This window comes from Akebia trifoliata, chromosome 1 (genome assembly GCF_017979445.1).
Source record: "Akebia trifoliata isolate Shusen 1 chromosome 1, ASM1797944v1, whole genome shotgun sequence".
Classification (NCBI taxonomy): domain Eukaryota; kingdom Viridiplantae; phylum Streptophyta; class Magnoliopsida; order Ranunculales; family Lardizabalaceae; genus Akebia; species Akebia trifoliata.
In genome coordinates this window covers 26553012-26578429 of record NC_141375.1, presented here as the reverse complement: position 1 = coordinate 26578429, position 25418 = coordinate 26553012, and the positions used below count along the sequence as shown (strand labels likewise).

The following is a 25418-nucleotide window of genomic DNA, read 5'->3' as shown; positions in this document are numbered from 1 at the left end:
CTCAAAAATTAAATCGAGAATAATCAGAATCAAGGTTTTATTTTGGTTTTAGGTATACGTGGAACAAATAAGCTTAATATAATCAAAGGTCATTTTAGTCAGAAATTAAGAAAATACAAAAAATATCCCTTTTATTATGTAATATTCGAAAACCCTTTAATCACTATTTTAAATTACAAATAAGCTTTTTTTGATTCATGTGACTTTGCACAAGCCTCCTACTATTTAATAGGAAAAATGCTGATTGAGAATCTCCATCAACATGACCTTTAAGATGTTAGGGATTCCCATAAAAAATGTAACCCTATGAAAAAAGTGAACTAATCCCTAAGAGACCAGAGGGGATCTCATGAAAATCTGCCTTTTTTCTCTTAACCTAACAGTCATGTTGATGGAGAGTCAACCCCAAAGTCCATTTAATATACGAGGTAAATATTCTCAGCCAAATTTTGAATCCCCAAACTCCATTATTAAATAAGCAGTAATCCAATCCATCTTTCAAAAGATGGTTCTTATAAATGAAAGTAATACAAAGATGAAAAGTATAAATCAACATTATTTGAAACAGAAATCCAACAGATTCAATCGTAAACTTTCCTTTGTAAAGAAATTGCCTGGTTTTGCATCCAGTATTATTTCCAACCAACCAAATGATATAAGAGAAATACAGCCTTCTCCTCTGTTTTTTCTTCCTAACCAACATTTTATTCTTGTTTTTCTTTTAAATTATTCTCTTTTTAACCCACGCCTTCCTCGTCAGTCAATATATCTGTTAAAAAAATGGTCATAAAGGTGTCGAACCGTAGTGAGTTTTATCAATTTATAAGTAAATCTGCCTGCCACCTACCCAAATATTTACCTTAATTATGTCCTTGCTGCATCAACAATGTTTCTGTCACAGTGGTTTTGAAGGTTCTTAGAAAGGTTTCAGCGCTCTGATGCTCCTGATTCTGCCTCTCTTTGTCCCATCCATGCTCAACTGCGAGTATCTCGATTACTCGTGGGAGGGCTTGTGCAGCTGCATTGGTATCGAGAAATGCAAGCCTTGTCCTCCGGGCAATGAAATCAGTAGCGGTCTCACAGTACTCGTTCCTGGCACAGTAGGCAACCTCTGCTTCCAAGTAGGGGTAACCATGAGCAAGCCTCCTCCCTAGATTTTCATCCTGCATTTGAAGAGACCATCATCTTAGCTTAAAAAAATATTAGCACGTAGAGATATGTATGGGCATGAGTCGGAACAACCCAGAAAATGCACTATAATGCAATACTGAAAAGTGTTACCCCCCTCCCCCAAAACCATTACCACCAAAAAAAAGAAAATATGTTATATTTACTAAACAGCGACTTTTCAGTTGAGATTGAGTTACTGCTTCTAACCTGTGCAATAGTGGCGACATGTTTCGCCATGGTTCCATATGAACATGAGAGGTGCTTGGCAATTGTAGCATCCATTGCCCCAGGTACTACCTTCCCACCCCTGGTCTTCTTCATAGGCACATAAGACTGAGCCAACATCACAAAAAGAGAAGGATCCCATCCATAAGCACCCATGAGCGGGAGGTCAGCTGTAGCACAACCACTTGAAGGGTTCAGCTCCCCATGCTTGATGGCAGCATCAATTACATCTTCTGCCATGCTGAAAATAAGATTACCAGAAATTAACTTATTCTGAAATCAAAGCTAAGTTAAAAAAGAGTTTTTGGTTCAGATAGGATATTAGGTGTATAGAGATGTTTCCTCAACATCACTTCATGTGTCCCAAATATCATAGATCAGTTTTTCTTGGGACTAATATAGGGCATTTAGTGTTAGTGAGTTGTGTTTTGAACATGGATGTGTGGCAAGTCATGTCATAAAGCATGAGGCCTCTATACATTAACATTAAAATGTACAAGTATTCAAAAACTTGACATTGTCCAGCACAGTGGATGTGTATCCGCATGTAGATACATATTTACACGGCTTATACATATATATATGGGTTGGGATTGGTAGACTCATGGAAAGGAAATTCATAAGTTCACTCACAATCCCAAACATGTAAACATGAAATCCAATGGTCATGACAAGATATGTATCTCGAGAATCCATCACATATCCTTAAGATTTATCTCGACAGTTGGATTCCATGTTTACATGGTCAAGATTGTGAATGAACATATGAGTTCATTTTCCATGAGTCCACAGAATCCTATTGTGATAGATACTTGAGCTTCTAATTCAAAATATAAAGTCATTGGTTATCAGAATATCCTAGAAAATTATTTTTGATGTGGTTCAGTATTAATAGATAAATACGAAGTAAATAGGAGCAATAATCTTCAACAGATCATCCTGTTAACATACTGCTATGTACTTCAGTAACCTTAGATAGCAATCCCCCGAAAAGTGAAAATATTGCCTCTTCAGAATTTTCAAAAGATAGCTGCTTGATTCAGTATTTATTTTTAACTCAATAACTGAAATATGACTGAATCAAACTCAAAAAGTGATTCCACAGTAGTTGCTGACGTCAAGTGAATCACATAAGCAAAGAGAATCAAGTACCTTCGGTAAGTAGTCCATTTCCCACCAGTGATTGTGATCAAGCCAGGGCAATCAACTTGTACAATGTGATCCCTGGAAATGCTAGCAGTGTCCTTCACAGAAGGATCTGTTGCCAATGGACGTATTCCACTCCATGTGGAGAGAATATCAGAGGATCTAACCTGAAATTTAATCAATTATGAGTAACCAACCATTGCTTATTAAGTTTGATGGACTCATTGAATGGGAACAAAAAGAAGAAATTTAGGGCAACTAGTATCTACAAATGGTGTTATAGAAGATTGACACAAATATAGTATGTACCTTGAAGTTGAGGTAATTACCAATGGCATGCAAGATAAATTTTATCTCCTCTTCACGTGGTTGTGGCAAGTTGGTTATAGCAGTGCTGGAATCTGTAGTTCCAGCCAAAGTTTTACCTCGCCAAGGTAGCATAAACACCACACGACCATCTTTGGTTTTAGGAATGATTAAGCCCATGTCTTCCGGAGTGTAATAATCTGGAAGTACAACATGAGCCCCACTGCTTGGACAGATAATATTTGCAGCACCATTGTCTGCCATCTTTCTTAAAGCATCACAAAAAGGCCCAGCTGCGTTCACAACCACCTTTGCATATACATCAAACTCCTTTTCTGCATCACAAACACAAATCAAACAAAAAATCAGAGAAATGCGGAGACTATCAAGTGGAACTGTACAATCTGCATCCTGTGGAGTGTAATATGTTGGGATCTGTCATTTGATGGCTCCCACACAAATCTACTAGACAAAAATCATATGATTGGATACTTTGAGTCAATAGGAAAAAAAATGGTGAACTGTCCAGGTAAAGAGTTTGCACATTGGGCGGTCAGAGAGTCATCCAATTTGAATATATTTTGACTTTGAGATATTCTAGGTGGGAATTTTGTTACAGGTTAAAAGACTCCAGAGTGTAGTAGTTCAATCTACACTGCTGGTTGATTAATATTCTCCCATGATAAAGGACTGGATAATGTATTTTTAGGTATTTAAATGATTCAATATTATTGCTAGGTTTAAATTTGGGACACCGCATAACTGAGATAAAGAATCATTATCAAACATGGATCCCAAGTACTACTAAGAACAAGACTCCCCCACCTGTCAAATTGTCTCGAACGCGGGCACCAATAACACGGCCAGAATTATTATCTTTGAGGAAAGAGATTACTTCTGTATGATTCAGCACTGCAGCGCCCGCCAAGGCAGCAGTGCATGCTAATCCAATATTTAGGCGTGAATCATCCATCTGCCCATCATAATAAACAACTGCACCTCTCAGCTTCCTGCCATCACATTCTTTTGCAAGAGTTGGAAAAACATTAACAGCCATTTGTGCTGTGTAATATCGTGATAACCGCAAGATCCCAGACCCAGCAACCAGATCATAAGCCTTCAATCCTACCCAGTAGTACAGAACTTCAAACCAACTAAAACATGGAGTCATGGTTGGCAGAGCACGGCATATGTGTGGAGCATTTTGGATAACACGATTACGCTCTTCTAGTGCATTGAAAACTAACTTCAGCTGACCGTAATCAAGATTGAACACAGCTTTCTCCAAATATCGTACTCCTGTTTTGAACACAAGATGGACAATAGAATAGATCATGTTAAATGAGAGAGAAACAAAACAGAGAGACAACAACATTCCCTAAGAATGTAAATTATGAAAATGTTACCAATTATACAAGTATTTATTTATTTATTTTTTGACTTTTTTATGCAACGAATGCCACCATAGAAACCATACTGCGACACTCATTTATTTAATTGCTTTAATGTGTGTGTGTGCTGCCATGCACATTTATCTAGAAAGAACAAATAAATATTAGCATCAACATAACAACTGAAAAGGCAAATAAGCAACTAAAAATGATCCTTATAACTTGTCTCATATATTTTTTCTTTTTCAATCAGTAAAAAGAAGATTTTATCATTATGAAAAAATGGACTTACAAAGAAATGACAATGAGGTGAGAAAGATTCTCACAAAAGCCAGTCAACAGAATGAACAACCACCAAAAAACAGACAAACAGTAAATTTAATAAATTATAAGTAGGTGATGATCTCCCTCCAATAAAGGGAAAAAAATCAGAACAGATGCCCATCATGCCTCGATCGGTTGACACACAGTAAAATAAAGTTTTCACTTTCAAAAAAATGTCCTCCAAAATTATTTCTTTTTGGCTTAAAAAATGTGGCTATTTTGTTCCCTCCATAGGCAGCAAATCACGATGCCATCCAATTTCCATTGCAATTGAAGACATAAGAAGATAACACTTTCAAAAACCACTTAGCTGTTAAGTCCAATAGTCCTTTGGGAACCACCTATCTTTTCCCAAAGGATTGGAGAAAGGCCTCTCACACTTCTCTAGACAAAGGGCAGTGAATAAGAAGGTGATCAACTGTCTATTTATTTTGCCAAAAACATCCCAATATTTGGGGTGACCACCGCCTAATTCTGAAGTGGTCAACTATCAAGATTCTACCAAGTTTCACTGTTCACATGAATAAAGCAACTTTGGAGGGAATAGGCTGATTTCACACTGCTTTAACTGGAAATTAAACTCGGTCTTCTCGTCAGTTATCCCACACAATGAAGAGACGATCAGACAGCATGATGGAGATGAGAAACGCCCACTAGAAGTCCATGTTCTACTATTCTCTCATGATTGAACTTTGCTCTAGACAAACAACCCGAGTGAGAAGCAGTAACTTCTATTTCCCAATCACTGATGTTTCTTTTAACATTCAGATTCCAATAAATGCCATTCCCCTCTCTAACCATGCTCGCCCTCTGAAACTTCACCTTATCTCTTGAACCCCATGTTGAAGAAAATTCTTCATTTAAAAAACCCATGCACGACAATGGTGTGTGAATTGCCACATATCCACCTAGTAGGGCCATTTAAAGGCCATGTAGTCACCACATAAATCAAGTGATCCAAGAATTATTATACACTATGGAGTGTGCCGCATATTACGATATAATGCAACTCCAGTCGATTTCCACATCATGGGCCCCGTGAACCACAGTCACAATTCTGCAAATTTTTCCAAAAAATAAGAAAATTTGGCAAAACGGATACAAACATTTGGTGGCTTGTTTAATCACTCCCCTTCCTATTTAAGGGTTCAATTGTGTTACATTTTTTTTAGGATTTTCCGAAACCATCTGAAGTTCGAACTCTGAACTCTGACTCTTCGCATCTCTTGACCCTACCTAACTACTAATGAATCTCCAACAAGTGCCGACCTTCCTGCAAACGGAAAATCAAGGTAAATTGTTTTGAACACCTGAGTTTTGAACACCATAAGAAGCTGGTATCACCTCCCTATGCATATCCTCCCCAAATCTCCAAAGCCACTTCCCTAGCAATGTTACATTCATATATTTTAAGTGTCCAAATCCAAGGCCTCTCATCTTCTTTTGAAGGCATGCATTATTCCAAATTTCAATTAACAAGGTGGAATTTGGATCTCTCTCCCCCATCCATCATAATAAGTCCCTCACAACTTTCTCTATCCTATTAGCCACACTCATAGGAATAGACAAACTATAAGTGATATATAGGCAGCCACTAGTTAATATTGAAAATACTAGAGAATATTGATAAGAGCTCGTCCTCTGTTTGAAAAGTAAATCCTCTTCCATAAAACCAATCTCCAATTAAACCTCTCCACCAGTGGTTCGAAATCCTGTCAAATTTATAGCTTTCCCCCAATAGAAACCTAGGACATGAGAAACTGCAATTATTTACATCCAAAATTAGTTGCTGACATCCCAATATCCAGCATCTCCCCTACCCCAATCATTTGGCGTTTGCCAAATTAACTTGGATCCTTAAGACTAGCTCAAGACATAAAAGAATACACTTAAACATATTAAGGTACTCAAAGTCAAAAGTGGTGCAAACGAAGAAAATATTATCATCTATAGTTGTAATGAAATGGGGGTGGGGGTGGCAGGTGGATTACAAATTTCGACATCTATTTTATATGTGAAAGATGGTTGTGGGTCATATTTTTCAGGTCAGCAGTGGAGTTCGGAGTTTTGTGGTTGATGGTTAGTGCGGAGACTATTAGGACTATATATGCCAAACTTTGAATTGTTTATCAAGAATATTATATTGATATGATGGGAAGACATACTGTTCCTAAGTAATGGGTTGTGCAGGGACTAGTTCATGTTGTTTCTTAATCTTCTTGGTGCGACAAAGGACCAAGTAGAGAAAAGTGTTTTAACAAGTAGTCAAAAGAGCTGGTATGGATATGAAGGTCTAATTGAGTGTTGAAGGTTTAGATGAGAAAGTAAAAAAAAATTATACTCCCACCTCCAAAACAACAGAATCCATTGTGAAGCTCATTTGGAAAGTTCAGACTTCGAAGTATGAACCTCTCTTTTAGCAGGAATTGGGATGCAACACTCAATCTCAAGGTATGAGCATGAGCACCCTTGAATGGAGATTTAAAACTTTAATGGTTCCTATATGGGTAATCTTGAGCTCATCCTAGTGTTTATCATTTTTTTAAGAGATAATAAGCTCAAGGTTTCTTTGGTACTATCAACATCAAACTCCAACGAAGCAATGTTGAATGTTCACCTTCAAAGATTAAAATCTACCATTATTTCTTTGTTGCTACTTAGGTTTTGTTTAACACCATTGCTTGGGCATCAAGAGGTCCTGGAAGACTTGCTAACATACTAGAAATACTAAGGATTTATGTTTTGGCCAATATATTTTATATTGTCATATTCATAGAAGTGTCAAGGTGTTTTGGTTAACACCTTCCAAAATATGCCAACAAATACGACATCTCCCGAACTCTCCTAAGACATGGAGAGGTGACTCCTCAATACTATATCTAGAGCTAATCATGGTTTCAAAACTCGTCCGAGACTGAGACGTATTGCCCGAGTCGTCTTGGTATCGGGCATGGACAAGACAAACGGACAAGTCAATTTTTTGGACAAAATTTAAAATCCCACGTTCATTTTTCTCATTTTTGAATGAGACGTCTCAAACGTATCGGAAAACTCATCCGAGACAACTCGGTATCTGGCATGGAAAAGACGAGACGAGACGCGAAACTGAGTTTTAAAACCATGGAGCTAATAACTAATAAAGAGGTCCCTTGGTAGTTGGGGGAGGTTTCAGATATTTCACAAAGTCGTAAAGCAAACTCTTTGACTAATATATTAGGTTAACAAAAGAATTGAGCTTCCCAATTGCAACATTTGATGGTCAAGACCTATAGATTGGCTCAAGGCTCTTTCTCTTCCAAAATGTTCATGTGACGAATTTGGATTTATATTAGTTAGAAAACTAATTATGACTGAAATAGTAAGCAAATAATTGAATACAAAATTGTTAAACACATATGGATACGTCTTCTATCCATGGTTTTAAATCTTGTCCAAGACCAAGATGACTCGTCAGTATCATCCATGAACAAGACGGATAGACATGGCGTCTCGCATCGGAGAATCTCACGAGATAAACTAATTGACTCAGACGACATTTTGAAAATCTCGGCCAAGTCAGTAAAACTCATCCGAGTCAACTGGGATTTTGTACATTTTATTGAAAATAATTAATATTTTTTTAGAATTTAAACATTTATTGTCTAAATAAAATATGATTTTATAACAAAACATCTTCTAATCTATAGTATTTTATAAAGAAAAAAAATTATAATTATTTTTATATAAATATATATGAATAAATAATTATAAAGCGAATTAATGATTTATCTCATCCGAGACACAATTGGACTAAACGAGACATCAAACCAAGATTTGAAAGCATGCTATCAGAATAATTCATACAATAATATTTTACCTCCATGAAGAAGCTTGGTGGACCTTGACGATGAACCTGATGAGAAATCATCCCTCTCCACAAGCCCTACATGTAATCCTCTGGTGACAGCATCAAGCGCAACACCTGATCCAGTTGCTCCTCCTCCAATCACCAGAACATCAAAAGGCCTATTCAAACTGCTTCCGGACAGCTTTGTTTCCTGATCTTCTCTGCTTGGAACAATTCCATTGCTCAATAAGATTTTCTCCTTTGCCAATTCAACCCCGGAACTTTCTCTTGCAAACACTTTTCCTTCATAAAATCCCAATTTCACTGCAATTACTGCAACTGAAGCTTCCAATATGATTCGACGCATCCGACTCTCGGATCAGCCACTATCAGAGTAGGGATCAACTGGTTGCTAATGAAATCTTAAAAATTCACCTTACTATAATATAGGAAAAAACTGAAAACAAAAATAATGTTATCTAAATTAGATAATGTTGGAAAATAGAGAGCAAGATCTGATCATCGAGAGATGAAAACAAAAATAATAAAGTAATTGGTAACAGAGACATCAATTTTTGTTCGCTTAAGTTAAGAAACTAGGAAAATATGAGATAAATTGGACCAAATGTACATCAAAGGAGAATGAAAACAGCAATTATCTAACTCAACTGTTTCGATCCTGAAATTTATCTTAAAATGGAAGTATTCAGACACACAAACTCGATCAAATAAAAATAAAAATAAAAAGCAGAATTCAGATACTAAAAAAGATCAACCTGACATCCAATCCGAGATGAAGAAGTAAAAAAGATCTGCAACTACTCTGCCAATGAGATTAAAAAACCAATCGGAAACAGCAAGAAAAGACCTCAATCGAAGAAATGAAGTAGAATAATAAGCAAATCAAAGAACAGAGCTAGATCTATATCTGATGTTGAAGATGCCGACGTACGAACAGGTATAAAATAACGTCAGTTCTTCGATTTTTCCTTCGTTTCTGTCCAGAAATCTCCTGATTCCAAATATAGAAGGCTAGAACACGGAAAGACCGTGAAGAGAGAGAGAGAGAGATTTAAGGTTATTTCTATGTCCGTAATCTCCATGTTTGGAGAGACAAAAGATATAGATAGGGTTCGAAGAAAAGTAATCGGAGGGCTGCAATTGGGAGATTTTCGTCATTTTGCCGCAAATTCTGGGGTTTTGCACTCTCTACAGACAAAGAGATGAGATCAGATTACAGAAACCAAACGAACTGTAATTATTACCGGGAAACCCACAACGCATTTGAATCTTCAATTAATACTTTCAAGGAAAATTCTAGTCTACAATGACGTTGGACACTCGAGTATCCAACGAAACGTAAAGATGGGAAGATATTCCCTGACCGATAAGTGATCTCTGTAAGACATCTGTAATTAGTAACAAATCGATTCGGTAATTATTCAGGGAGGGTTCAATTCGGAAAAGTTTCATTTAAAAAAAAAAAATCGTCAAACTTTTGGAGATTATACAAAATATTTTATTGATTTATTACCAAGACCTACTATATACAACCTCTTTCCAAATCCTCTCTTCTCCTCGATGTTTGAATGATAAAAAAAAATTAAAATTTTGGAGGGTGAAAGATAAAAATATTATCAAATTCTGGATTATCGATTAATTTGTCAAATTAATTGGCTTACTCTTAATTTGAAGAATTTTTGAAATTTTTGAAAAATTCAGAGAATTTTGTGACTATAGTAATTTCTGAAGTTAGTCGGACACTGTGAATCAGGCGTGTCGAACTTTTATGTATGAATTTTTTATACTGTCCTGACGTTGGACAGCAAGTATTAATGAACGGCTGAGATTTGTAAGAGAAATACAAGTTTCTATTACCAGAACCGATTTTTAGAATCTGTTTTGCTCCCACGCTCTCTGTTTTCACCTAATATGTTCACATGATATCTCCAAAATGCTACATGGCACGTGGATTTGATCATGTTTTAGCGTTTTAGATTTTGATTTTTAATGATCGAATCAGATAGTAGAATTGATTTTCAGAATCCAAATCACGGTTTCCAAAATCTAATCTCAAATCTTGAATTGCATCTTCAACCTCATTGAATTTGATTATAGTGCACAATGGCTTCCATGGATGATTCTCAGTAAATATCTTTTACCTTTCTTTACAATGGGATTAATAAATAGGTTGACAGCGTGGATTCCTTGAAGTATAATCCAAAATAATTTAATTCAGAGATTAAAAATCACTAATCATGCTAAATTTTGTCAGAAATGGACAACACATACCTGAAGGGGTGAGCAATGCAGCATTTTGTAGGGGTGGTACGTCTAATTTTACTCCTCCATTAGTGTAGGAAATTTTACTTTCATGTATACTCTTCAATTATTGGGTATTTAGAGTTACAAAACATAGTATAAGATTAAAATTAATTTAAGATATTATTTAAAAAATAATAATAATAAATAATCTAACTTGGTATCTATAATATGGTGCAAAGGTAATTTCATAATTAAAAAAATTTAATACTCTACATTTGTTTAAAAAAAAAGAAGTGTCATTATGTCATGCCCCTTCATCCCTTGACATCAGTCTTCTTTGAGAGACCAATGGAAAATGACGTAAATACTTTCATCTTCAACATCTAGCCGAAGTCCTTGGTTTTCATCCCAAAAATCTTGTCATCTTCAAGATTTGAACAATACATGAAGTGCGGAGAACTTTTCTTTTAAGGACTTTGTTTCTAAATGGGAAATCTCATGGTAGAAGAGAGATGCAAATCTTTCACACCAATATCAAGTAAAATTTTATTTATTTCATCTCTATTGAAAACCCTATACCGATTAATTTAAATTGATCCAAAGCAGATGGCCCAAGTTCAAATGAGGTAAGAGGACTCATGCACATATAAATCTGAGAATTATCTCATTCGTTACCAAACCATGGGTAAATTTTCATTTCTTACATTTTTAGCTTCCACCAAATTATAAGAGTATGAAATGTCTTCAGTAAATTTTTTGATTGTCAGGATTCGACAAAGATCGTTCTGAAATATAGAATGCAACGCCTATGATCTTCACCACATAATCTTTTAGTTATTTCAGTCATAAGCTGTGTTAGACATGAATACTTCAATGATAATAATTAATAAAATATAAACAGTAAAAAATTGCTTAAATAAAATAAATTCATTAGATCTACAACATTTTTATATGCTAGTGTTCCAAATGTTTATTAACTTGCGTATAAATGCCCACCCCCAACCCCAAAACACAAATTGAGGAGAAAAAATAATATAGAAGCATGAAGTACTGGACCAAAAACTTGTTATAATGATATAGTTATAAACAACTAGTATCGCCTATTGTTGAGCTCAGACATACAAGATGACAGAGCTTCTCTTACTTGAACATTGTTAGAGTCCATGCAGAGTGCATCTTCAAGAAGCCTCTTTGCCTGATGGAGCAGCTTCACCTTCTCCTTACTATTGCTTGGCCGCAGGCGAGATCGTTGCTGCAGTGCAACACCCCATCTGAATAAAGCTGCAATCCACACAAATGTTTAAAGGGAATTTTTTATTAATCGTTCATTTAAAAAACACTAATTTTAATGAAGGTTTCGTCATTTTCCCTAGTTATTATACATTTCATTTTCTTATGTCTATCCTTATTCTTGGAATTTCAGTTTTATGCAATTTTATGGACTGGGTGGTATATTATTCATCATGAAGTTGCGTATTCTGATTTACATGGGGTAACTGAATCATACCATCAGGTGCATAAGCATTGCTTCTGGACATCATAGCATCAAATTTATCAATCGACGCCAAATACAACTTGTCCGCATCAAAAGCAGCTCCCTGAAAATAGTAGAAGTAATAATAAGAACTACTAAAGAGAAGCGATGTGACAGCTCGCTCTATGATCATGTGGTTCACATGTTTATTGATCCAAACAATCCAATCAAGGGGCCAATCATATGATGTAGGCTAGAAAGCACACTAATAAGATATCTCAATCATCCAATTAAGTTCCACCATTAACTGATCACTTCAGTAGTGGGAAATGGTCCAAAAAAGAAGTCTGTTTGATTGGAATCATCTCATTCATGTGAGTTGTCCATTTGCAAGACAAGAAGTGGTTATTGCTGACATGTATGGTAGGGTACACACAACAGAAAATTCATCATCGCCATCAAAGCCTTATCCCAAATATGTAGGATCGGCTCTTGTTCCTACTTTCACTTCTAAAATAAAGACAATTACTATAAGTTACAAAATTTGGACTTTCTTCAGAAATTATTCATCCAATTCCCTATTCTGATTCAGCTGAATCTGCAAAAACCTCCATTATTCTCGAAGAAATTTTGAGTGTATGCTGTGATGCAGGCAAGCAATTTTGATTTTGAGTGTAATCAAAATAGAACAACACTGTATAAGGGCATATTGATTATGTATACATGTGTTCATGTTAGGTTTTTTTACATGGCAAGTTTTGGTTGGTGTTTAATGCACACAGGGCTCCTAAACAACCCATTCTCTATATGGCATGCACCACCCTAAGTGTTCTAAAGGCCAACCAAACATGCCACATAGACACCGTATGTTGCTATAGGAACGGGACACCATTCTGGATCGCGACTCTATCTTATGACATTGAAAGGTATCAAAGTGATATCCATTGTGAAAGTTTATTGACTGGCATACATAAGCATTACAATCAAAAATATGCTTTTAGGTTTTTGCAAAAACATTTTGGCCACTTCAGTGTGTATCATATCATATTTGTGGTCGGTGCACATGTCATTCACAATATTAAACCATTATGGAGTTCTAAATCAAAAAAAAAAAAATTCAATCATTGACCAAAATTAAGTAGGAAGTGTCAAAAAAATCCTTACCGGTCCAATATCTGCAATCAATTGAGCACGGTAGGAAAGTGCAAGTCCCCAATTGTATAGAGCTTTCAAGTCACTCCCATCGATTGATAAGGCCATTCTGTACTTTGTTCCTGCCTTAACAAGGAGTTCTTCGCACTCTTCACACACATCAACAAGAACAGATGCAATTCTATCTTTGCTCATGACTTGATCATCTAACCCCTTGAGTGGCACTCTACGCCTTCTTTCCTTTGATAAGAAATCACTTTTAGAGAGAAGCGTTCTCAACTCACGGCTTATCCTCAATTTGAGTTCTCCATGAAGAAGGAAAGTGTTTCCCAATTGACCCATAGCCACTAAGCTCATCGGCTTCATGGCTATGGCTCTGGAAAGTAATCTAGCAGATTTGTGCAAAACGACCTCTGCCCTTTCTTCATCAACTTTACCCTTCAAACACTCCCGGGCTTGTTTCAGAAGGCCAGTTGCCTCTGTCAGATGTTTATCAAATATTACATCCTCCGAAACCATGCCCAATTCGGGTTCATCTCCTGACTTTCCCCTCCCGTCCCTAAAGTCAAATCTATAACTCCCATTTTGGCCTTTCTTCCTGCCATAAGAAGGTTCATAAGCTCCATTGGATGCCTTGAGAGTCTGCTCTTGTTGCAAGGAAGCCGTGTCTTCCACAATAAATGGCCCGAGCTCAATTTCCCTATTGTTTGTATCGACACCAAGATCCAATTGATCACGGGACATCTTCATGAACTTTCCATGGTTGTTCATGAATTGTGAACCATTATTATTTTGACTAAACTCTTCATCCCCAAGTAATGTCTCAATATTACTTACCGTCTCCATGGAATTCTCTTCCACAGATCCTTGAATTACTTCCATTTTTCCAGCTTCATCACCTAATATTTCAGTTCCATGTTGATTCAAAGTTGGATTATTCGAGGCCTCTATCAAAGAAGAGACCACTTTCGTATTTTCTACGTTATCATCAAACACTTGATTTAATACCATTTTGTGTTCAACTCTGTCAACTAAACTACTACCATTGATTTGATTATTCACAACTTCTGAATTCAATGGCTCCATTACTTCTTGTTTCGCAATATCTTTCACTTTATTAGGTTTTCCCACAATTGAGTTTTCTTGAAACAATCCCCCGAAAAATTGGAAAAAATTAAAATTGTTTGTACCCAGCTGTCTTTTTCTCCTGCTTGACTTCTGATTCAAAATTTTCCCAACTTTTTGATCCTCAGCTGAATCACCCACACTACTAGAAGAACCCATTTCAATGATTGAAGTTTCAACGAGATTCTTCACATCTAAGATATCTAAGCTAATAGATTTGATAACATTACGATAATTTTCTAGTTCACTAACTTGGATTCGATTCGAACCCAAAGCTCCTTTTATCTCTTTTTCCAAATTAGCTATCTTAACATCCACCTCACCGAGAACTTCTACCAAGTTCCTTGATTTCTCCGCAGAAACCCTAGAATTCTCCTCTTTAGAGGTTTTCTTATTTCCATTTCTACTTATTTCTTTCATCGAAAGACCGATACCACCTCCACGAACAAACCCCAATGAAAACCCCACAGCGAACACCAACACAGAAGCTGGAAAGACTAATATTGATGAAACTTTAACCCTAGAAATAGCCAAAGCTGACACAAACCCTAGAATAAACATGAAAACGTGCTTTCTATCATCGATTCCCAAAGAAACTAGAAAATTGCGTATCTGATCGAACTTACCAAATTGGTTTGAATCTTCGATAGTTTCAGATTGTCCCATCCACCGTAATTCTCGGGATTCGAAGCAGGGATAGAACAAAAAATCGGTTTTTTGGAATTGAAGCTCCATTTTCGATTGGAAAATTGGAGAAAAAATCGAGTTTTTAAGGCAGTAGATTTGTAGTGGAATTGAGAGAGAGATGATGAGAATTGAGGATTTATATGGAAAAGAAACGTCTCGGAGATTAGGGTTTCCATGAGAGTTCGACTGGGACGATTGGAACGATGGAGGACCTCTGTTACTGTTACCGTGTTACATGCTTAAACTTCCAGTCGGTTCGCTCAACTCAACCGCTCAACACCTGTCACTCAGTGATTTTTTTTTTCTTTTTGTAAAAAAGATATTTTTGTCAATAAAAAAATATATTACAGGTAAAATGGATAGATTTACCCGACAAACCTAAGTGTTGCACTTTTATTAAAAAAACTCCTTTGAACTTCTGAGAACTCCAAGAGAATATTTATTTATGAAGTTTTTTATCCACCAGAACCTCACTTTGTCAAGTTCAACCTGTTTGGATTGACTTCTCCAAGTGATTCCGACTCTTACAAGGAGTCAAAAGTACTTATACAAATATTTGAATTAATTTTCACGATTGAATTTTAAGTCATATGGGACAAATTTTATCTTCCAACATTATCCTCTTAATGAGACTATTTATATATATAACAATTTACAATATACACAATTAGAAAACCTCAAAATAATTCTTTTTTTATTACAAAAACTCCTTTAAACTTCTGAGAACTCCAAGAGAATATTTATTTATGAAGTTTTTTACCCACCAGAACCTCACTTTGTCAAGTTCAACCTGTTTGGATTGACTTCTCCAAGTGATTCCGACTCTTGTAGGGAGTCAAAAGCACTTATGCGAATATTTGAATTAATTTTCACAATTGAATTTTAAGTCATATAGGACAAATTTTATCTTCCAATATTATCCTCTTAACGAGACTCTTTATATATATAACAATTTACAATATACACAATTAGAAAACCTCAGAATAATTCTATTTTTTCATTAAAATTTCGACAATTCTTATTAGATGATCTCGATGATTTTAATTTTTTGTGTCTTCCAATTTTTCAAACTCAACACTTGATAAATCTTCTTGAAATATCCAAAATACAAAACATATACTCGGATCAAATGTTAGGATTAAATTTTCAAAACTTTATTCTCAATTCCACTCCTTGAAAAAATCTAAATTTTCAAAATCATTAAAGACTATTCTTAACTCCGCTCAGTGCATTATTCATCCTCACAAATCCTTAAAATAGATCGAAAGTTACATATATTGTCCCTATAAAATCATTGAAATGGATCATAATCGCTTCAAAGGGGGCAAACCTCCTAATTTATTAAATAGGATCTTAGTTTTCACTTAATAGTTGTAGTGATGCATTGGGTTTGGGTTTACACTTTTAGGACCCACAACTCACTTGAAAAAAGGGGTTCCACTAGTCCTTGCCAGGCATCACGGAAAATTGTAGCATAAAATAATAAATAAATAAAATAACACATCCCTTAAGGTGGCATGTACTAGAATCATAGATTTTCCTCGGGATACACAATAGATTTTATGAAACACATCCTCTAAGTGTTGAAATTACATTGATACTATAACTCACCTCCTTTCAAAGATTAAAAGTGCTCTAAATCATAATTTTTCCATTGCTTATGTTATGAATTCTATAATATCCAATTACCCAAAGCACCATTGACCCAAGAATCTCTGAATCCGTTGCGATTAAGCTCTCTATCAAATAGTCTTCAAATCCTAAAGATCAAGCTCATCTTGACTTAAAGAGACTCTGAATGCATTTTGATCAAGATCCAATTCTTTGAGCCTCTAAGTCTTTATCTTGACCCATAGAGGTCCAATCTCATTTTAAGATAATCTGTCAAGTTTAGGTCTGATCTAAATCGATCATGGTCCAATTGTGGTCGATCCGAGTTGAGTGATTCATTCTTCTCCTTCTACACGTTGGACATGTGATTCAACATCTCTCTACAATCATCTACTGTGCAAATATCATTTCATTTGACAGAATTGGTACATTGATTTTGGTTCAAGAAGTTACTTTTAATTTTCAATTTATAGGTAACACGAATTTGGCAAAGGAGGTTTTTAGATTATAAGATGGAGAAGCAAATTCAAGAGTTCATATTTTATCAAACTCACATCGATTTTCAATCACCATAAGTGTGAGAGGGATTGTTAGAGTATTAGATAGGGAGCAATGTAATAAAGTATATTGTAACACAAAATCATATTTTAAGATCAGATCAAATAGTTAAAAAATTAGTTTTAGATTTTGTTGTAGGATAGGATTAGTGGGTTAGGATTTGTTTTGTTTTTGATGTAAACCCTATTAGGGACATTATGATTATCATCCAAGAATAAATCAATTTCAGTTCTTCACACCTACCATTACCAATGCCAAATTCAACTCTCTAACCTACCTTATTGGACTTACAAATTAGATTTTAGTTCAATTTAAGAGAAGTAACTTGGCCAAAATAAAATTATACAAACTATTCTTTGTTGTTTCTATCAATAATAATAAATAATTTTTGTGTCTATTAAAGATAAATTCTCTCTCTAAACCCCAAGGGTTTGGCCTAGTGGCAAGTGTCGAGCCTTGATAAGCTCCTCAGGAAGGGTAGGTCAACTATTTAAAACTCCCATGAAGTAATGAATTCCTTGGGGCCACCCTCTAAGGTCCGGTTGACCCTCGACTCAACCAGTTGCACCTAGGATTTTCCAAGGGGGCGGTGCATGTAATCATGAGATTTATCTCACCTGAAGGGTGGGGATACCCACGATAAGTCAAAAAAAAAAAAAAAAAGGTAAACTATCTCTAAATGCATTCAATGATAGTTGTTAGAATAATTGCACTTGATATGAGCCAATTAAACTAGTAGAAAATAGAAAACTCCAATATCCAACAAATGACTAATATGGAAGAGAATATATATATATATATATATGTGGGGCGTTCAATGGCTAACTTTTTGGCAAAACATTTTTCAAAACATGAGTTAGAGGTTTTGGAATGGGCTGATTTTTTTGTGAGGATGATCTCTACGGTGAGGAGATCATCATCACCAAAAATCAGCCCATTCCAAAACTTCTAACCCCATCAAAAACAGTTTACAAAAAATGGACGGTCCACGATTTTTCAGCTTGTAAACATGGGTTAGAAGTTTTGGAATGGGCTGATTTTTGGTGAGGATGATCTCTTCACCGTAGAGATCATCCTCACCAAAAATCAGCCCATTCCAAAACTTCTAACTCATGTTTTGAAAAATGTTTTGCCAAAAAGTTTGCCATTGAACGCTACCCTATATATATATATATATATATATAATATATATATATATATATATATATATTTTGCTAAGCAAGCTATTTTTCTTTTTTGATATAAGAAGAGGTTCAAGGGATTTGAACCTAAGACCTTGAGAACATCCTCCCAAGGTCTTACCACTTAGCTAAGTGATTCTTCTTCAAGAAGAGAAATATAGATTGTTTAGGGATCAGTATTGAAAAATCTTACCAAATATCTTCTCATTCAACCATTCGTTGGCCCTAGAGAAGTTCCTTGAAAGTGTATTTGGTGTGAAAATCAACTACATTCTCACACTTCTCTTACTTCTATAGAAAATTGCACTTTTTCTGACAAACCGACCTCGACACTACTCACTTTTTTCATGAATTCTAGCTTATAAATTATTAAGTTAAATGTAACTCAGTATGCGTGAACGAGATAATTGTTTAGCATTTATTTTTTATTTACATTTTTTTCTTCCCAAATGTGTTTCTTAAAATATTATGAAAATTTATATATCATGAACATTTTTTTCTTTCTTATTAATAAGAATATGCATTAACTAATCAAATGTGTTGTTAAAAAAAAAAAAAATGGTGTTTTTATAAATAAATATCATTCATTTCGTAATTGATATTTTTTATTTTTTTATTTAGATTTAATCCATTTCAACATCTATTTCACATCGCAAAAGAAAATTTGACTTGAAAATAGTGCATATGAGAAAGAGTGTGAAAGGAAAGAAATTTAATACATGATCAAACGACTGAATTATTGGAGGAAATTGAATGAGAAAGGGTGAGTTAATCAATTGTATTTATTTCCTTTTCAATATAAAACAACTTATATTTTAACAATTGTTTTATTAGAGATGTTTAAAATAATAAAAAATTAGATTGGTATTTTAAATATGAACTGCACTTAACACAAGGAAAAAAGAGCTGTGGTATGATTTGATTGGAGAATATAGAGTAAGCTTATATTTCTTCAATTGAGATTTAGGTAAAATTACAGTGGTGTTTATTGACTTTAATTAGTGTATTATTATTACCTCTTTTTTTTTGTTTTCTTTATTGCTAAGGTATTATAATCATTCTTACTAGTCTTCATGTTCCATGTTGTTTCTGGATGCAGGGTGTCAAACATGACTGGTAATATTAAAAACAATTATGGTTGTCAAACATGACTGGTAATATTAAAAACAATTATTAGTTTTCAATAAAACAAGGACTAAGGCTAATCTTACATTTTCGATGTGGTGTTGGATTGTCATTTGAGCCAATGAAACTTATTAAGATTTTAAAATCTTACAAAGTTGTAAATAATAAAAAAATTGTTTTACAAAAAGAAATACAAAAGCAAGGTTCAATTACTAGTAAGGATGTTCATTTTGTTTATGACTAGACATTGGTCGGGTGCTCTAATCATGGTTAAACTGTAAACAAATTAAGTTTTGAATTGTTGGTGGTTGCACCTTTAAACAACGTAAGGGCCTGTTTAGATTAACTTCTCTAAGTGCTTCTGACTCTGGTAGAGAGTCAAAAGCACATACTCTATTGTTTGGGCATCCAATATTTTGAAAGAGCAATTTTTTAAAAGAGTAAAAACAGTACTTTTATGAGAAGTACCGAAATTGATACTTTTCAATTTCGTTTTTGCATAGAGCAATTTTTTCGTCAAAATTTTTAGTGCGATTCCAATTTTACCCTCAAGACTAAAACACTCCTTTTTATCATTTATTCCTTCCCTAAGCACATGAAACAGAAACAGAGCCAAAGGAGATCGTTCGATAGAACCCTCGAGGGAAACTCAATAGAACCTCGACAGAGAGAGAGTCGTCTCTCGTTTGAGCCCTCGACAGCTTCCTTCTGAGGTCTAACCCTAGTAAAAGCAAAAAATCTAGCAAAAGCAAATGAATCCCTTTCCTCCCTCTCCGTCATTGACGAGCGTCGATCAAGCTCCGGAGACCAGAAGGTTCTCTCTCCGTCACTGAGGTATCATCTCTCTCTCATTCTTTTGATTTTTTTCAAAAAAATCAATAGTATAAATTATCAAATGATATGGGTTCAATATATATATTTTTTGATAAGTAATATGGGTTCAATATTGTTGTTCTGGAAAAGAAGAAATTGCATGAGAATTCGACCATAATTTTTCAAAAATCATTCATAGTTGTTAGAGCTTTGACCAAAAGAGAGTAGGTAAGGTTACAAGATTTTGAGCCTTTGGATTTTTCTTTCTCCCCATTTTGATGGTCTGAGTTTACTGCATTTGCTCCTAAAAGTTTTGGAATTTAGTAATTTTCTTTAGATTTGTGTTTCTGTACCAATTGAGGTGATCTAGGTTTTTCCCAAATTTGTGTTTGGTAATCTAGATTGTACTTAAAAACATATTTGTTGATTTGGGTTTGAATTTCTTTTTTGTAGATTTTGGAGGTAAAAGTCTTCGGTCTTTTATCCAAATCCATGTTACAGAGATTTGGTTTGAATTTAGGCATTCTAAAGCTTTAAGGATATCAAAATTTATTCTTTTTGGATGCAAATTATGGTGATAACGAAGAATGAGTGGAAATTTTGGTTCAAATTTAGGAGTCCTAAGGTTTAGGGTTGTCTGAATTTATTCTTTTGGGATGCATTTATTTGAATCGAAGAATGAATAGAAGGCTGATGTAGCTAACTATATTAGTAATTATATCGCTAAATCGAGATCTTTTTTTTTCTTAATTCAGTATAAAATGTAGCTGATTGACTGTTATTAATTTGAACAGTTTATCATGGGCTGGAGGAGATCATGTCTATAAATGTCCATTGTAATTATATATATAAAAAAAAAAATTGCATGAAACCAATGTCTAGAAACCACACCAATCATGATGAAGATCACTAAAATTAGAGTGATAGTTGATTTGTATTCATCTTCCGGGAGTACAGAATCACCAAATACCCCTTAAAAAGGTCATCATCAGAACTAACACGTGGTACTGACACGTGGGGGTTCCACTTACACACTAAGACGCTCTCTCTCCCTTTGGAGAGGGCTACAGACAACATTTACACATAAAATAACACACCACAAAGTGGAAAAAAAGGAAAAAAATAAATAAAAGAGACACACAATGGAGAAAAGAAGTAGAGCATTGGATACCTTTTTGTAAGTCCCAACGGCTACTTTTTTCCTTCTAAAAACTAACCGACAACGGCTACTTTTTTTTCCTTTTCTCACTGGGCTTGGTGGGTTTGCTTTGGCTAAAAAGAAGAGGGGGTAATAAAGTCATTTTAAGCGATGGATTGAAATTAACTAGTAGAAATTAAGGCGAGAGGTGTAAGTTGCTTTAGGAGACCAATTGCTTGGAATGACCTGTCTTGCGGAGAGACTTCGACCAGTTGAAAGTGTGGTTAGTTTCACTGAAAAAGGACCCTTTAAGGGTCCACCAATAATGCACCAATTTGCACCCCACAAGTGCTTCATCTCTAACCACTCAGTGGAGCTTGCCTGCCAACATTCCAAAGCACAAAAGAATTTTAATATATAAAAAAACATCCCCCCAACCACCAAAATAATAATAATAATAATAATAATTGTTCTTTATTTTGTATTATTTGTTATTGAAATCCTATCCTAACAAAATTGGGGTCCAAGCATGTTTGCCCTCATTTATGTATAAAGCTATGTGTAATTAAAACAATTATAAATAAATATATTTGAAAAATGAATAATGATTTTCTGATGCCCCCTCTGAAATATATGCCCTCGTCACAAAATGATAGATCATTTGCCTCAATATACGTGAGACCATAAATCTTTTTCTTGTGTACTCTGATGCAAATGATTTACGGTTCTGTGATAGGGTTAGACGGGGGCATCAGATTATCATGACTCTTGAAAAAAAATGTAAAAATAACTCCAATAAACTATAAACTTAAAGAATATATATACATGATTCTAACATGTTCAACAAAGGTCAATTACAACCTTAATTAAGGAAGACACAAAAAAAAAAAAAAAAAAAAGTTGAGGGAAATAACAAATTGTAAATATGATTCATCTCCAAATCTTTGGGATACTAAAGTTTTTAATCATGAAAATTTTGCAAGAAATTATTAAGTTTAAACATGTTCTATTTTGCATATAAAATAAAATAAAAATATGCTATTTTGCCGATTAATGAGTTTTATATGATATAATAAAGATCTCGAGAATTAAAATACCAAAGGTGTTGAGATAAATACCGGTCTTATGTGCATTGAGCCTACGTCTCCATCTCCATCCTCATACTCTACTAGAAGAGAAAGCCAGTATTCAGTCGATCCTTCGTTCACATGAAATGCAATATTCTTTCCTGGATATTTGCATGGAGTCCTGGAACACAAAATTAATTAATTATATTAAACAGTTTGGTACTCATTCTCGTGATGGATTATGAGATTAATAAAGAGTTGTCGGTCCATAATTGATTATAAAGAACATTAATAATCAATTATTAATATATATATATATATATATATATATGAACAAATTTAAAGCAATTATTAGGGTGTTTACTAAAATGGTTGAGTATCTTGCCGAAAATACAAGTCTAGATAGGTTTTTAAATTATTTTTCAAAAAGGGTATATATATCCATTTTGGTATTTATTTATTTTTACCAATAGGGTATTTACTGCATGATCACTTTCATGATTTTACTTTTATGATAGATAGGTACCCATTTAAGAGAAGGGTACAGAAGTAAAGATTTCAATGCCTTCTTAGAGATCTTAAAGACAAAGGGTGTAATCTTTGACTGTCTATTTGCTCTCAAGCAATCTCCCCAAGTTTTCAATTGGGGGTCTGTTCTCACTTCTCATCGACCAATAAAAGACCCCAAGTTACTTACAATTTACAAGGGCATTTTCATCAACAAAAAGTTTTCTGGTTTGCAGAGAACTTGAAAGGAAACACCAAAGAAAAGACAAAATCATTTACATCTAAAAAGGGTACTTTCGTCAACAAAAATTGTGTCATCCAAAAAAGAACTGAGGAAATTGTATATTTTACAACCAGAGGGTATTATGGTAAATAAAATTTACAGAAAAAAAATCAAAAACTAAAAATAAAAATAAAATAAAAAACCAACAAAAGACCAAATCATTTACATTTCACAAGGAATTTATGTGATCATAATGTTGTTTTGTCTAATTTGAGAAGACTGAACAATAACTAACACCCAAAAAGATCAAGTCAAATATTTTTATATTTAATTAACAAGTGAATTTTTATTTATAAAAAAAAAAAAGAAATTGTGAAATTTGAAAGAGAGCTGAGAAAATTCCCTAAGAAAACTTTATATTTAAAGAGGTCCAGGGGTCTTCTGGTCAATATAGAATATTTAGAGTCAAAGAGTCAAACAAAACGGCACCACTCCCAAGTTTTTGTAAGAAAAAAATAAAGTTAAAAACACTGTATATTATATCAACTGGATCTTAACTGAAAAGACTGAAATACCCTCACCAAATATCAGATCTAAGAAAAACTTAAAGATACCCTTTGTGATTTACTAAGCTTTATTGGGTAAATATGGATGATAAATGAATGGCGCGAGTACTCTGGATGCATTAAGTCCAATCAGAAAAGTTAAAACCTCTGGTCCGGCGCATTATTATTATTAAATTTCAATGGAGATGGTTGTTATTCACAGAGAATGCTTTCCACGTGGTAAAAAATTCCATGAATTCCTCTATCTATCAGATGAACGATCAGGATCATCTCACTTATATACTTGTAAAAAGTTATAAATAAATATATAAAAAAACTGTTCGATTTCCCAGAAAACATGTTCTTACCGCCAGACTAGAAAACAGTTGTTTCCATAATAATTTACAAACAAAAACAAAACAGAAAAAAGACCGTTATCACGAGAGAGAAGAGAAGAGAAGAGAAGAGAAGCGAAGAAGAAGAAGAAGATTGTACCTTCTGAAAATGACTGAGATCTCGCCTCGATTCCTGAGATCACCGCTATTCCCAGTTATAGCCATCCGTCCAAAAGCAGCCCCACTAAGATCGAAGTGCGTACGCCCGGATGAACAGTATCCACCTGGACACTCATCCGTTATTATAACGGTAACGGCCCTCCTCGAACATATCTGCTTGTCTAAACACTTCACCTTGTAACATGCCCCACAACCTTCCCCATTTTTAAAAAGAATTGGACTAACGGCACCCACTCTCGCCCTTAACGGCCGTACATCCACTAACGAACCATACCCACATGCCCCACCTGCATACATACATACATACATACATACATTTAGACATACATGCATAATGTGAGCTAAACTGAGAAGAGAGAAGTGGTGGTTAGTGGTTACCGTCACTTCCGTCTCCTTCGGGGCTACCGTACCAAGTGGCGGTGGCCGGATGCCAATGTGGGTCAGATAGACGGTGGAGAGGTTGCGCGGAGACAAACAGTGAAGTAAAGACAAAACTCAAGGAGATATAGAGAAATAAGATGGGAAAGCGGTAGTGCTGCATGTTGTGGGTCAGATTCAGGCAGCAATGCTACAACTTTGCTCTTGTGTGTCAGATTTCAGACTGAAATGAGGAGAAGAAGATGGAAGTTTGGAGAGCAGAGAGCTCTGCCGACAGTTTGTTTTAGTTTTTAATGTCTTGGTTTTTTTTCTCTTTAGGTTCGAAGAGAATAAATAAGGGAAATATCGGAAACTGGGCCTACCGAAGAAAACTAAACTCTTAGTCTATGTGACTGAATTACCCCTAACTTTTTACGAAAGTATCACTTTAGCTGGGACCACCCAACGGTTAAGGCGTTGATTTCGGGTAACGGTTCGGATTCGTTAGGTTTGTAAGGTAGGAAAGTAGGGTTATTTTGGTAATTTCAATGAGAAGATCTTTCTACCGTTATTTTTGTTGTGTTCTGGTGAATATTCGAGCTACCCCTGGTTCTTCTTTTTTTTCTATGCAAATTATTGACTGTGGTTGTCAGGGAGACAAAATCAAAATGACTAAATACTCTTCTC

The 25418-nt window shown here is 34.8% G+C and overlaps 3 protein-coding genes across 4 annotated transcripts; all 3 read right to left on the bottom strand.

The window, feature by feature from the left end:
* Positions 1-578: 578 nt before the first annotated feature.
* Positions 579-9688, bottom strand: LOC147411311 (glycerol-3-phosphate dehydrogenase SDP6, mitochondrial-like). 2 transcript variants are annotated; one of them, XM_086447175.1, is made up of 7 exons: positions 8419-9688; positions 3673-4146; positions 2851-3182; positions 2548-2708; positions 1378-1636; positions 860-1163; positions 579-769 (listed from the first exon to the last, which is right to left on the bottom strand). In XM_086447175.1, the coding sequence occupies exons 1-6, from the start codon at positions 8753-8755 to the stop codon at positions 861-863; spliced, it is 1866 nt and encodes a 621-aa protein (XP_086303301.1). In that variant the 5' UTR covers positions 8756-9688; the 3' UTR covers positions 579-769; position 860. The 2 variants fall into 2 exon arrangements, with proteins under 2 accessions (XP_086303301.1, XP_086303295.1); XM_086447169.1 differs by having other exon boundaries at positions 579-1163; positions 8419-8845; positions 9165-9685.
* A 1873-nt stretch (positions 9689-11561) lies between these two features.
* Positions 11562-15366, bottom strand: LOC147411310 (uncharacterized). Its single transcript, XM_086447158.1, has 3 exons — positions 13292-15366; positions 12161-12251; positions 11562-11934 (listed from the first exon to the last, which is right to left on the bottom strand). Exons 1-3 carry the CDS (start codon positions 15137-15139, stop codon positions 11744-11746), a joined length of 2130 nt encoding a protein of 709 aa, XP_086303284.1. The 5' UTR covers positions 15140-15366; the 3' UTR covers positions 11562-11743.
* A 5890-nt stretch (positions 15367-21256) lies between these two features.
* On the bottom strand, positions 21257-25072 carry LOC147411309 (expansin-B3-like). The gene is made up of 4 exons (XM_086447147.1): positions 24753-25072; positions 24355-24661; positions 22636-22765; positions 21257-21898 (listed from the first exon to the last, which is right to left on the bottom strand). Exons 1-4 carry the CDS (start codon positions 24913-24915, stop codon positions 21704-21706), a joined length of 795 nt encoding a protein of 264 aa, XP_086303273.1. The 5' UTR covers positions 24916-25072; the 3' UTR covers positions 21257-21703.
* Positions 25073-25418: the final 346 nt, after the last annotated feature.